We start from the raw sequence: 14,935 nt of genomic DNA, 5'->3' as shown, positions 1-14,935 counted from the left end.
GCGTTCCACAGAGGTGCTTCCCAGTGTGAAAAACGCCAATCACTTGTTTTTAAAATTTTAAGTTTAATAGTAATAAAATGGTTATAAAAATAGTGATACAATTAGAGTAATAACAATTTAGACAATTTGAATTAGGACAATATGAGACAATAGAAACAAAGGGTTACGGACGTCCGGGTACCTTTTCTGGGCAACATAAGCCCGAAAAAGAACACACATTAACAAAGGATTAACCCTTAAAAACAACAGCCTCTTGCATATTCGTACACCTCATACATGATGCATAAATTCCATTCAAACACAGGATTCTGTCTGGTCATCCTCAACTTCTTCCTCATAATCCTGATGGCATCATCCTGCCCAAGCAAGGTGGGAAGAAGTTCATTTCTCCTGATAATGGAGTAATAAATTCTCTTTCTCTGAAAGATTTAGGTGTCCTGTGGCTGCTATCTCAGTGCAAGTCCTTTCTTTAGAAAAAAAGTATCCTACACAGCATAGTTTCAACATTTTGTTATAACCTAAAACTATATTTAACACACTACTTCAGAGAATGAATCCAGCATTACTTTCTAACACAACACATGTAATATTCATTTGAATATTTGCGGAAAGCCAATAATAAAATACGCATTTTTCACACAAGCGGGCAGAGCCCATGGAAAGGGACATTTCGGGTTAAAGAGTCACTGGGGGCACCTCAGGCGTTTCCCTGAGGGCGGTGAGGTGAATTGCGTTGCCTTGGCCGTGTTGCTCGGTAGGGGGCGCACTCCCCGCCCCTCCCTCCCCGGGGCTCCCTTATCTCCCCCAGCGGGCGATGTTGCCGCGCCACCGCCTCCACCTCCTGCTCTTCCTCCGCACCCTGCACGGCTCTGCCTTTGGCATGGGCGACTGGGCCTCCCGCCTGCCGCAGGCGAGCGAAGCGCTGCCCGGCAGGAGCCAGCGCATGGCGGTGCCAGGTAAGTGCGAACTGCATTTCCCTTCTCTCTTTCCCCGTCCCCGCCGCAGCCTCAGCCGCGCGCCCCTTCCCCGCGCTCCGCGTGCGCATGCGCGGTGCCCCGGCGGCGGGGCGGGGCCGGCGCTGCGCGTGCGCGCTGAGGGGCGGGACGGGGGCGTGGGGAGGAACATGGCGGCGGCGGGGGGCGCGTCCCGTGAGGGGAGACAGGGACAGGGGGTAAAATGTGCCTTGGGAAGGCGTTCGTGTCGAGGTTCGCTCTCGCAGTGACGTTTCTTGTGTGCCGTAAGAATAGAAATGGACGGGTTGATGGAGTCGCCAGCGAGTGCGGCTCTCGTTGGCCCAGAGAAGCTGTGGCTGCTCCGTCACTGGAAATGTCCAAGGCGAGGCTGGACGGGGCTTGGAGCAACCTGGGATAGTGGAAGGGGTCTCTGCCTGTGGCAGGGGGATGGAATTGGATGAGGTTTAAGATTCTTTTCCAACCAAACCATCCTGTGGTTTTTTTCCATAATTTCTCTTGGCTATATATGAATTTTTTCTTTTATTCTTTACTGAAGCCAGCAACAGGGTTTTAAACTGATTTTCTTAGCCGTTACTGCCTTTGTTAAACAATTATACTTAAAAATAAAACCATGAGATGCTTTGTATCTTCTGTGGGTGTTTTAGGAAGAAATATTTCTCTGTGAGGGTGGTGGGGCCCTGGCACAGGTTTTCCAGAGAAACTGTGACTACCCCTGGATCCCTGGAAGTGTCCAAAGCCAGGTTAGACAGGGCTTGGAACAACCTGGGACAGTGCAAAGTGTCCCTGTTCATAGCAGGGAATTAAATTGAGATGAGCTTTAATGTCTCTTCCAACCCAAATAAATTTGTGATTCTGTTTGCAAAGTGCTCTTAAGTTCTTAATAGTTCTTCCTATTATTTTTCTCCTTTGAGTAGATGTGTGCTGTCAGGTAAGCAAACTAGAATTAATGAATTTACTTTCTGACAGTCCTCCTAGGAACTGAAGGAGTTCCAGGATGACAGTCAGTGCTGTTCAGGAGGAGTTCTAGTAGCACTGAGGTCCTCTAACTAGTGGATGTTTCACATTTGAGGTGTTTGTTAAACAAGGTGTTATTTATATGTATCTCTGCTGCAGGGTCCTATGGACCCTAACAAAGTATGAGAACTTAGAGCTTAAAATAAATAATACTTAAACACCTTAAGTGCATAAGTACTGGTGGAAGGACGATAAATGGATGATGGCATAGACCCAGTGGTCAAGAGGATAATAAAATCTTGCATGTTATAGATACTTAGTAAAAAGCTGAAGGCAGTGGTGAAATAAAGGTAGCAGGAAGACTGTTATTTCTGCTGCAGAGAAAGTGAACTCAAAGGAGGGGTGCAGAGGTGGGGTTTGTGGAAATACAGCAGTGAACTCGAGGTGATACCAGGAGTGCCAGAGATGGCACCAACAGTAGCACATTGCCTGGATTGAAGTGGCAGCTTCATGTTGTTTGTTGAGAAAACAGAAGACACACCAAGCTCATTTTATGCTGAGTAACTGCACAGGTAGAACAATTTTGGCCTGCTGCAGAAAAAGCATCCTGATAAGAGTAAATACAATTTTTAAAAATATTTTTCTGTGGCTAAATGTGATATTATGTATTTAATAACAGCATGGCCCTCCAGAGAACTGTCAGCATTAAGATGTAAATTTCTCAGAAAAGAATGGCAATTAAAATTTAGGCTGATGATCAACTCAAGGCTGATTGACCTTGCAGACCCTTGCCATGTTAATAATGTTGTTTGTGAGTCAGGAACTAGAACTGGACGTGGTATTCCAGGTGAATTCTTACCAGTACAGCACAGAAGAGAGGGATTTTTCTTTTCTCTGCTGTCCAGAGCCACAGTTTGCTTTCTCTGTGAAAATGTGCACTGTGAGCACATTTAACCTGGCATCCAGCAGAAGCACAGCTCCTTCCCAGCAGCTCTGAGATCATCCTGCTCTTGCTGTTGACCTCCCTGAGGTTTCTGTTGGTTCAGACCTGGAGCTGTTCCAGCTCTCCTCTGCTGTTTGCTGTGTCTGCTCTGGCTGTGTGTAACGCTGCCCTCAGATCTGCTGAGCGTGTTTCCTGTCACATCACTCACTTTGCTGTTTCAGCCATCCAATGATTCTGGCCCAGCACCAGCCCCTGGGGCCACCTGCTGCCCACCAGACGTGCAGGTATTGATCCCTCTGCCTTTGGAGCCTGCTGCTCCTGCCCGTTTTTGACCTGCAGGCTGTTCCTCCAGCCAGGAGTTTGTCAGCTTCCACAGCAAATGCTGGGAGAGAGGGTGGCAGAACCCTGCTGAAGTCAACATGTGCTACAGGCATCATTTCAGCCTGAAAGGGCAGCTCAGCTGGACAAGCATGATTTGCCTTTGGTAAATGTGTTGGTTATTCCTGATTACTTTCTTGTTCCCTGATTGGAAATAATTTCTAGGAGAGCATTCTCCATGATATCTCAAGGGATTGAGCTGGAGCTGAGCATCCTGTACCCCCTCAGTTCTGTTTTCCCCTTTCTTAAAAGGAATTGTTACTGTAGCCCAGTTCTCATCATCAGAGATCCTCAGTCTCTGAGGTTTTTCATTATTTCTGATCCATCTGATTTTTCATTATTTCTGATGGCCTCACCAGCAAACCTGCCCTCCCAGCTCTGGAAAAACTCCATGGGGCTCCTTGGATTTAAACACATTTAGCTTCTTTAAGTAGCCATAACCCATTTTTCCTCTCGTTGTTTGGTACTTTTCTTTCTGATTGTAGCAGCCTGGAGAGGTTTTGGAGCAGTTGTTGTTTCTGCAGACTTGTGCAAAAGAGGTTTTGAGTACTTCAGTCTTTTCTGTACGCACTTCCAGGCTGTCTCCTGTATGCATCAACACACCTTGATTCTTTCTGAGCTTCTTTTTACTCCTGTAATTTTTGTGAATTCATTTCTTATTGCCATTTGTGTCCCCAGCCAGGCTGAACTCCAGCTCTGGCCTTGCTGATTTTGTGCCTAAATGCTGAGGTGGTGCTTTTCTTTGCCTCCTTTATTTGCTTTTGATCTCTGTATTTTAATCCTTTAAGCAGCTGTGTGTTTCTAATGAAGTTCTCACTTTTACTACATGATGTTTTGTTTCTTAACTCTCTTAGAAAGTTTTTTTTCCAAATTCAGACCACCTTGAGGAACCTTTTTCTCCCTGTGATAGCCTCCCAGGGGCTTCTACCTCTCCAATCTCTGCTCTCTGTGACCAAGGCCCAGGGAACAGCTGGGGCTGTGCCAGGTTTGGGCTGGATATCAGGGCAAGGTTCTTCTCCACGAGGGTGTCGGGCACTGGAACAGCTCCCCAGGGAACGGTGACATTCCCAAGGCTGTCAGAGCTCCAGGAGTGTTTGGACAACACTCTCAGGATTGTTGGAGTGTCCTGGGCAGGAACTGGACTCAATGGTCCTTGTGGGTCCTTTCCAGCTTAGGGGATTCTGTGATTCTGTGATTCCCTATATAAGCCAGAGTTCTGCAAGTACAAAATGCTAATTCTGTGTCCCTTTCCAGCCTTCCTCTGGATCCCCATCTCCACTGTCTTCTGGCTCCTGTCAGGACTGTTCCCCTCTGGAGCCCTGTGCTCTCAAGGAGTTGTGTTTCAGTAGAGTGCAACTCCCCATCCAGTCTTTCTGTGCTAGGAAGGATAATTCCTACATCCTGCTTAAGCTGTTCTGACCCCTGCTCCACCTGTGTGTGCTGTGCCAGTCTCTGATTCTTGTCACATCAGAGGTCCGTGACCAACACCTGGACATCCAGGTGAGCCAAGCTGTGCTTTAGGGTGCAGACACTTGAGGAGAAGTTCTTCCAGTGTCCATCCTTTTCACCTTCAGTGGTGCTAGCAGCCTTTTGCTTTCCTAGGTGAAGAGCTGCAGAACATTCAGCTCCTTGTCCCTTGGAGATCCCATTGATTCCCTGCTCCTCATCCTGATGGAATGAAACATCCTTGGAGCTCCTTTGTGCTGCAGCAGCTCCATCTGCCACAGCAGAGCTCCCAAAAGTGCTGCTGCCACTGCTGAGATCCCTGTGGAGGAGCACCGGGCTCTTCCCAAAGTTTATCTGGAGGGAGGCTGAAGTTCCAGAGATGTTAGTGCACACTGGGGATCCAAGAAAATCATGCAGTTAGACCTGGATAAACTGCTTTGCATTAGCTGAAAGGAGCACAGACATTAGCAAACATCACTTACTTTTTTTGTAAGCAAATTGAGTTTATCAGGTGTTGTTCAAATTTCATAATCTGGGAATTAGAGTTTGTTGTGCAGTTTTCTTTCCTTGCAATAGAGCATCTGCATTCATTTTTTAAATTACTTCTTTCATATCCTTGTATAATGGTGCAATAAGATGTTGTGCTTTATAGTAAAAACACACATTATTTATTGCTCCTACCTTTCTAGTGTAACTCTACTTCTCAGAGTTAATTTTAGTTTGATTGCTGCTGAAACATGGCTGTGTTTTCTGAGTATGTGAGGATTTATTGCTTACACTATTTAATGAACTGTTTTATTTTATGACAGTGGTAGGAGCAGTAGTCAAGGAGCCTATGAATGTAGACATTGAGATATATATATATATATATATTTATATATTTATTTATACACACATATATACACACATAGAGGTTTTTTCTGCTAAATATCCTGAGGTACCAATGTGTAATAAATGAAAATAATGTTTTTCCTACTGTTCCTAATGAACAATGTCAGAGAATATCTTCTTACACATTTGTAGTGACTTTTTTGAGGCAGAGAAAGTCCAGCTCATGGGTAGAGAGCCTTAGGATTGTCTAAACCCATTAGGCCTCTTAGCTTTATAGCTAAAGATTAATAGAGCAGTAATTACCAATGTGAAGGAGGTCATGGTGAATTTTAGTCTGACCTTCTATGTAAAAAAAGAAAAAAAAGCACAGCATTGCCATGAATTAATTCTTGCTTGAATCAGATCACGCTCTTTAAAGAAAACATTGATTAAAAATGTCATTTGACAGAGGATCCACATGTTCTCCCTGTTAGTCCTTTTTTACCATTCTTGAGACACTGAACAGAAATTATTGTGGTCAAACCAGTGGCCTGTGGTTTGGTTGATACTTCCATGGTCTGGTACTTCCACTCACCATTAAACGATGTCCTCAAAATAAGGAATAAAATGAGAAATATTCATGTTCATTTCCTTTACTGGTTAAAAGAATTTGTAATAATGAGCAAATACAAAATTTTTTTCAGACATGAATTCAGTATCACTGTATTTTAGGTCTAAAATAAAGATTCTTGAGATCATGCCTCAGGACAAAACCTCAAAATAAAGTTAATCTTTAAGGTTTAGAAGGATTTGTTTCTTCAAAATTTCCACCACTTTGTTTATGTGGTACAGTTCTACATAATGAATTAATTAGTTGTCAATTTTTATTGAGATTCTATGAAATATGGGCCAAAAAATGTGAGACTTGACTTCCATTGCAGGAGTGTGTTGAGTAACAATGTCATATGTGATTTAGCACTTTGCAAATTGCAATTTACCTTTCTAACTCAGAAGAGTTAATTACTTATTTCTTCATTCTAGGAGACAGTTTTTGCCTCAAACACACTCAAGCCATCAATTTCCATAAATTATTAAATTTCATTACAATTTTGTTGTGTATGCCAAGATTGAAAGCAGAATGCACAGCAGAGAAAACACCTCACCCCAGTGATTGTTTATTATCTGAAAAGACTTCTCAAATTTGTGGTTACAACTTCTTTACAGGTACAACCAGGATGAATTTCCTTGGAAATCCTGCCTATCATGGCTTTTTTCAGTTCTCTAATTTTTTTTGTGCGCTTTGTCAGGTAATTATATTCACACACTAAACACCTAATTTTCAAGCCAACTGTACAGCTGTAAATATTGTGCTTGTGTTGGAAAAACAGGAATTGCTTTTAACCCCCCCGTTGCATTTTACATTTTGGAAGGTGCTGCAAGGAGAAGCAAAGATTTAAGTCAATATAAAGAGATTTTTTTTTTTTTTTGCTGTTGTTTGCATGTGGTTTATGCTCTTGGCAGCTGGGAAACAGCAACCCCTGTTAACAGAGGAAGTTAACAGGCACAGAGGATGCTGGAGAGATGGAAAGCATACAGGAAATATATTTACAGAGCTGCACATCCAGCTGCCAAATGCTGCTTTTGAGGTGGAATAACCTTGACGGAATCGCCCTGTGCTTACTTATCACCTCTCACTGCATCCCGAGAGAAAGGGTGACATCATTCATCACTAAACACCCTCAAAAAACACAACAAAAAAAGTGGAGAAAACAATAAAAATGTGTTGTTCGAGTCCCTGGAGTTCCTGGAGCTCTGCTTAGCATGCGGCTCACAGCCGGGGGGTGCGGAGGAAGCGCTCCCGGGGCTTCTCCTGGCAACAGCCCGGGTTGCTGGGAGACAGCAGCGCCTAAATGGGGAGAAACTTCACCCAACTGGCAGCCTCGTGCATCCAAATGAGCCTTGCTGGAGGCTTCTCGTGCTCGTGCTGTAATTTCCCTCTCCGAAATGAAAAAGGAATGCAGAGGATCTTTACCTAGAGGGTTGTGTGTGGATGCTGCTCTGAGGGGATCGTTCAGAGTTGTGTAATAAAAGGGGATAATTATTCCTGGGTGAAGGTGGTTGTGGTGTGCAGGGTGCAGGAGTTTCTCGTTGCTGCTGTTTTGAAAAGGGCTGTAAATGTGTGAATTTGCCAGATTTGGGGTGTTAAACCTATCAGTTATGAGAGTTAAACACAAGGTTATATTTACTCAGGTTATTTTTCCTGACTAGGAATATTGTATCTGATTTTGTTTGAGTCCTAGTGTAAGAACCGAAATGAGGGATGTGGGACTCCAGGGGCTCTCCAAAATGCAGTTTATTCTATCTAAGAGGTTACAGCAGCCCAGGGTGGTGGGTGACAGAGCTGTGCCCACAGCTGTGCTCCAGCTGCAGGCAGGCCTGGAGACCCTTTGGTTTTGGTTACAGTGCATTCTATACTTTTCTTTGCTGAGCATCTTAATACAGTAGAGCCAATCTATACCTTAACTTTTATCTATAGCCTATCATAACTACTATAATTCCAATATTCATATTATTATTCTTCAATCACTAAAAGTTAGTACATCACAGTTTAAGCTAGAAGTTGTTATTCAGTTTCCTTGCAGTGGAAAATTCTGAGACCTTTTTTCTACTTGCACCTTTGCTGCCTTGTTTGCCTGTGCTTCTTTCTGCTTGGTAAAAACATCTTCTTGTTTGAGGTGGGTTTATCCTTTGCTCTAAGCCATAAAACCCCCTTCTAACTAACACACCCTTTGTCTCCTTGGTTAGCCAGTAAGACTCAGCAATTATTTTCTTCTATATCAAAACTTGCTTCCATCTCTGTTCCTTCATCAGACTCTACATTTAAAAATCTACATATCTGTGAGACTTTCTTGTCAAACTTTCATCCTTCCCAGCATCCTAGGATACATTTGGCTGCTTTGACTGATTCTGTCCATTTATCTTTGGTGCAGGAATGACACTGCACTACACATTTAGGTAACGCTGTGCCCTGGATCCCACATGTTCCTCCATAATTAAATGAATGAATATCCCAGGTACAAACACGGAATTAGGTTTCCCACTGCTTCTCTTTCCATAGCAGGTAGGAGAGTGTGGGGCAAACTTTCCATTGCAGCAGGAACTGGGTGGGACAGAGCACTGGAAGGGGCTGGGTGGTGCTGCAGGAATATCCAGAGTTTGGCTGTCACAGGTAGAACAGGCACTGGTGCTTTTGGTTCATCAAAAGACATTTAAATCAGGGAAACAGTGCCCAAAATGCTGTTTCCTTCCACTGGCTGCAGGAGGGTCCAGTGACCAGCTCACATGGAGGTGTCTGTGTGATAACCAGCCACAGACAGAGCCCTGGCTTTGCTATTAATGACCTGTCCACGTAGCTGATATTCAGTATAAAGCCTTTAATTTTTTAAAAATTTATTTATTACCCAGGGTCAAAAGCTATATTTTTATTTAACTCTCTACACCAAACACCAGTTCACAGAATCAAAGTTTTTTCCTTTACTTTCTTTGATTTTCCTGGTTCATGCTGGTATACAATATTTAATTGTATATTTTTTATTTATATTTAATTTTTAATTTATTTATTTATATTTAATTTAATATTTAATTCAAAATATTCAATATTTAATTTATATTTTTATAATTGCTAATAATTAATGAATTTCCAAAGTCAGGTTATCCAAATGAGAGTGAAGCTGTTTACACATGGAGCTGCAGAGGTGCCACATCTTTAGTTCCTTCAGAACACACAAGGAGTAAATAATAAAACTTCACTTTAATTGATTTGAGAGAACATAAGTGCAGAACAGTCCTTAAGGCAGATTTAAGGTAGCTTGAATATTTCAGGTACTAATTCCTGTGTCTTAGTCTTTCTCTGTTTCTTTGATGTACAATACTTCCTTTTGAATTTTTTCAGCTTTAAAAGCTTCTCTGGTTTAATTAATGTCTTCCTGTCAAATTTATACCTTCAAATTACAGTGGTGTACATTGCCTTAACTTCGGGTTTATGTACTTTTTATTGAATTTATTTTTACTTTGCAATCATTTAATTATTTGTTTTGTAATTTATTATGTGATAGGCATTGCTTTATCCTTCCGTGCTTATCTTTTAATTATTATGTATGGAATTTGTGTGATATGGATACATTTGATTATTGCACTTATTTTGTTGCAAATTTTTATGATAGGTGTGAAACTTGCATTTAAATTTCCAGTACAATTAAAATAATGCACATAAATAAGCCCTTAGTACAAATCAGATAAATAAAACCCATCACAATCCAGGGATGGTTATTGGAGTTTCTGATGTATTGCTTGTATTTAATTCCTGTTGCATATAAGGCAAAATTGGAATTAGTGGAGATTGTTTGGGTCTTTATTTTGAAGATAAGATCTTATTTTCTGTTGAGAAATTTGGCCAGGTAGATAATACCTGTATTTTTACTGTAGTTTGGGCTTGGTTGGTCAGGAATTTGACTTTGTAGGAGCCTCCAGAGATGCTTTAAGGAATGCCCACATTTTAGGAATGGTTGAGAAGCAGAACTCCAGCAGGAACAAATTTTTTTAGTGTCCTCAATATGAGACAGAAATCCCTCATCTTGAGTAAGTTTGTTTAGACTTGAGGACTTTGGGGGTAGGGGTTTGGTGCCTGAGCCTCTGGCTCAAAACTTTTAGGAACCCAGTGAGGAATGAGCAGTGTTGTGCAAGGGACAGACAGTGGAAGTGTCTTTGTGTTTCTGACATTGCCCATCACCATTTCCAGGCTCGGAAAGGTAGTTTTTGGTTCATCAAACATTCAACTCCTGAAAATTTCATCCCAGCACTCCTAAAGTGGGAGCAGGAATCGAGGGAGTCTGGCATTGATGACTTAACAGCTGAGGGAGGAGAGGGATGACTCCAGACAGCTCCTGGTGGGACTGGCATGGACTGGTACCTGTGTATGGCAGAATGGGATCTCAGGATGATCCAGGCTGGAAGGGACTTCAGGAGATCACTGAGATTGGGATCAGTAGATTGGCAGCTGATCTGCTCCTCTTGGAGAAAAAATGTTTGCTATCATCTGCTCCTCCCAAATGTTGACTTTACATTTTAAAAAAGGGCAAAATTCCAAGTCAGGGAATCAGTGGCTGATTTAGCAAACTGCAATAAGATTTCGTGTGTGATCATCAGAATCAAAATAAATGCACCAGAGATAATATGACAATATATGGGGTCCATGTGGACTATTTATATTTCTTCCTTTTTTTGTTTATGTTCTTCCTTAAAGATTCTTCTTCTTACCCTAAACAAGGATATGCAAACCTTATTCTGTACTTACTGAGCTTGTCCTGGGGAGCAGCAGAGATAAAATCTCATGCTGAAGAGGTTGCACTTAGACAACTTCTAATAAAGTAGAAGTTTGCTTCATTTCAGTAGGATCTTGAGTGACAATGTTCCAAGCTACCACTCAGAAATGGAACAGGAAAAGGAAGAAATGAGCATGCAAACCAAATGTAGAGGATGGATTCTTAAGCAGAATGTCCTAATATGTTCTAATATGTCTTTATATGAAGAAAAAAATACTCATAAGATGACTTGGAGATAAATTTATAGTTGGTTCTTAAGATATTAATTTGAGAAAGTCAGAACTTAGAGAAGATCCCTTTTTAAAAGAGTTTTAGGATGTTCTGACCCTCCACTTTGTTAGCATTTTTCATAAATCCAGTCATAAATAGGTATAACTGCTCTGTAGTCCAGCTGCATCCTCTGGAATGGAGCAGCAGGACCAACAGCCCTTCTGTTTGCCACATTCAGTTCTGAAATTCTGCTTCTGAAAGGTCTTCTCATGTTGTTGGCAGCTGAGCAGAATTCCTGTTTAAAACCTGAGTTTTGAGCACTGAAAGGATTTGGGATATGACCTCACACCTCATATCTTCCCATTGAGTGTCTTTAATGAATTTGTTCCTCTAACCAGTTGTCTGCACTTCTTGCTGGTCCCTTGTGCCATTCTTAGCCATCAAATTGCTTTTCAAATGACCTGAAAGATGCTGTCTTTTACTGGAGGAGGATCCCATCCCACCCAGGAAAAGCTGGATGCAGCTTCACACTGCATTCCAGGGTGGGAATTGCAGATTGTTTCTGTGACTGTGAATGTGCCCCTGGCTGGGGACATGGAGATGATTCAGATCATCCTTAAATCCTTGGAGAGATCCTGGATATTGATTTCTTTGGAAAGGTTAATCCTTTCCTTGATTAACCAGTACATTCCTCTGAAATTCCTGGATTTGGTACCATTCCCAGTTGACAGTTGGGCACAACTTTGTGTTTTGGATGTTGTTGGCTGTGCCTGGGCTGGTGACACAAGTCCAGAGGATGGGATGTGGAGGAGCCATCAGCAGGATTTGAGTGTCCCTCCATCCAGTCCTTGGTGGTGTGGAATTGCAGACTCCCACACTCACCCTTTTGCATTAACTCATTTCTCCTCAAGTCCTTGTTTAAGGAGTCATCTTCATGTTTAACATTCACACACCAATTAAAACCTTCTCAGTGTTTGATTTATTTACAATAAGTAAAAGCAAACTTTTTGAATGAGAGGCAAAAAACCACCAAATGTGTATTTTATTCTTTTGGATGCCTGTGCCCAGACATTCCTGGGTACTCCTGTTGTGAAAGTATTAAGTATAATGGAACTGGAAAATGAGGAAAACCCAGCTCCCTCTGGGCTGATGACTGGGTGAAGATGAGGAATTCTGAGATACTGATCTCTGTAGAACCATTTAAAATATTGAATTAGTGAAACTTCCATTATTGAACACAAAGCACTTCGTACCTGAATTTTACAATAAATTCCTTTATTAGTGCAAAACAAAGTATATGTTCTTATTCCTCATACCTGGAATTATGAGAGCCTAACTGGACCAAATTTTGGATGAATTCTCTTAGTTACTTGATTTTTTTAGAGCCTCCATTTTCATAATAATTGAAGATATTTGAGAATTTCTAGCCACAAGTCTGTTTTCACTCCACCCAAGTTGACTGTAAGTGGATTTTATTAAGAAAAACTATTTCTACCTCAGTTTTTTTTTGTGTTGCATACTGCAATCACTTTTTAAATGCCACTCATCCCTGCCTGTAACTGTTTTTCTCCTGAGAATTAAAAGGAGATAATAAACAATGGTACCAATGGTATTTAAAAATCCATGTTACACTTTAAATTGGAAGCATTCTGGGTGGTACTGGATGGAGAGAATGGGAAAATATTTTAACCTAGGAATGCAAATTCTGTTTGGAAACCATCTGGTCTTAAAAGAACTGAAGAAGAGCACATTTAGTGGAGATTGACCCATGGATTTGGAATTTCAAATTGGGGCGGAATGCCAGCACATGATGAGCAGTTGAAGGATAATCCCACAGTGATTTTAGGAAGTTGTTGACAGCTTCCCATAGAGTTTGGTCTTGTCATTTATTCACTTTGCAAAGCTGGAGGACTCCACCCCACAGTGGGACAGTGCCAGCCCTAAACCCACCGGGCTCGCGGATCCGCTTCTTTGATTTTCACCTGGATTCGGCTGGAACTCTCCATTCCTGGGGCTAATGTTTTCCATGGCATGGGGAAGAACACAGTCAGGCATATATGATGGTGTCAAAATGATAAATGGTAAGTGCAGCTAGTAGGGGGGCAGCTGCCAGGAGGACTCAGCCCATCCTGGACCAGAATTAATTGGGGATGTGCAAAACTGCAAAAGAAGTTGCCAAAGGTGATTACTTTATTGACTGACCTTGGGAATCTGCAGGACTCGAGGCCCTTGCAGGTCTAGTCCTTCATTTTCCATGTTTTCCATGCATTTATAGGCCTTTATTCTTGTGTTCTTGTATTATTTTTTTCATTTTATTTGGTTAATTCTTGAAATGTTGACTTCAGCTCTCACTGTCTTCCCTTGCCTCTTCTGGGTGGCTGCAATATTCCTTCATTTTTTCCTTCTCTCAGTATTCCTTTTCATTTAATTGGTCTCTATGTGACAGCTACAGTCACTTATATGTTCTTAGAGCTTCCCCAGTGTTTGGCTGTTTAAGAACAAAACCCAGGAAAGTAGAGAGTCAATAGGAAATTCTTTGCCATCATCTCTGTGTGAACAGCCCAGGTAAAAGGAGCCTTTTTCCTGTCACGTGATGCACTTTCACCCTTCAATAATAAATCAGCAAAGCATCTGGCTCCAAAATTAGACTCCTAAAAAACCTCTGGCTTGTCCTCAGAGGCATTGGCTTCACTTATGTCTAATGGAATGCCCACAGATGATAACAGGAGTGTAATAGCAGAAAGACTGATAGAGTTAGACCTGATATACCAGATATTCCAATGTGTTTGTTTTTAAAATAAAATATTTTGGGGACCATCACAGCCAGACTGACCTCGTGTCATGTGGTCCAGATGAAGCATTACACAGCTTTCATTGGCCCATGGCACTGAGGTGTCCAGCAAGGAGGAGAAAAATGGAAATAAAAGCTATACCTGACATTTGAAAGTAACTTTTTGGGGTTGTATTCCAAACAGAACAGCTTAAATGAATGAGTTACTACTTCTATTCTGAAGTTTTCCACTTGGGAGGAGGGAAATCCTTCTCAGTTCGCAGGTGCACAGGGACAGGTGTCCAGGTGTACCCCACTGGGGAGACAAAGAGGCATTTGAGAGAGATGGAAAAATCCCTGGATAAAAGGGAATGTGATGACAACAGGAGACTTTCAGTGTGAGAAGTTTAAATGAACAAATTCCAGGGCCATGAAGGTAAAAATGCATAAAAGATCACAGAATCATTAAGGCTGGAAAAGAGTTCTGAGATCATCAAGTCCAAGATGGAAAAAAATTTGAAGTGAATGATGACCAAGGCACAAATCAATATTAATTTTTTCCTAATTCTTCAAAGAAGGACCAGTGATAGCTGGGATACTGCAAAAGGACAAATTTGGGGATTTTTCTCTGAACATGGGGATATAGATGGTGTTGAAGGAGACAGCTTCATGTGGTTCTGTAATAGTAAACATCAAAGGTGGTCAAATTTGGACAGGAAATGGATAGAAAAATATTTGGAATGATGAGGAATTTGACTCTTTCCATATTTTGTGCATTGGAAGAGAATAACATCAAAGAAACATCAGTAGCACAGCTGGAGAGAGGAGAATGCTCAGGAGAAACATGTGAGGGTAGAAAAGCGCTTTATGGAGTCACTAATACAGAACCTGGTGTGAGGTCCAGTTATATGGAAGCTGAGTACTGGATTACTGCATCCTTTCAAGGAAAATCCATAGACTTTGTGCAGGAAGGAAAGGAAATTTCAAGGAAAGGAAATTTCAAGGAAATTTCAAGGAAAGGAAATTTCAAGGAAAGGAAAGGAAATTTCAAGGAAAGGAAATTTCAAGG

At 41.7% G+C, this 14,935-nt stretch overlaps 1 protein-coding gene across 1 annotated transcript in view; it reads left to right on the top strand.

The window, feature by feature from the left end:
• The first annotated feature begins 789 nt into the window (after positions 1–789).
• Positions 790–14,935, top strand: part of MSRA (methionine sulfoxide reductase A) — a 243,412-nt gene continuing 229,266 nt past the window's right edge. Inside the window, exon 1 of the mRNA XM_064709948.1 lies at positions 790–956. Coding sequence (XP_064566018.1) covers positions 815–956 — 142 coding nt within the window. The 5' untranslated portion in view covers positions 790–814. The remainder of the gene's footprint in view (positions 957–14,935) is intronic.

This window comes from Zonotrichia leucophrys, chromosome 3, assembly GCF_028769735.1.
Source record: "Zonotrichia leucophrys gambelii isolate GWCS_2022_RI chromosome 3, RI_Zleu_2.0, whole genome shotgun sequence".
NCBI lineage: Eukaryota > Metazoa > Chordata > Aves > Passeriformes > Passerellidae > Zonotrichia > Zonotrichia leucophrys.
This window is presented reverse-complemented; position numbering and strand designations above follow the sequence as displayed.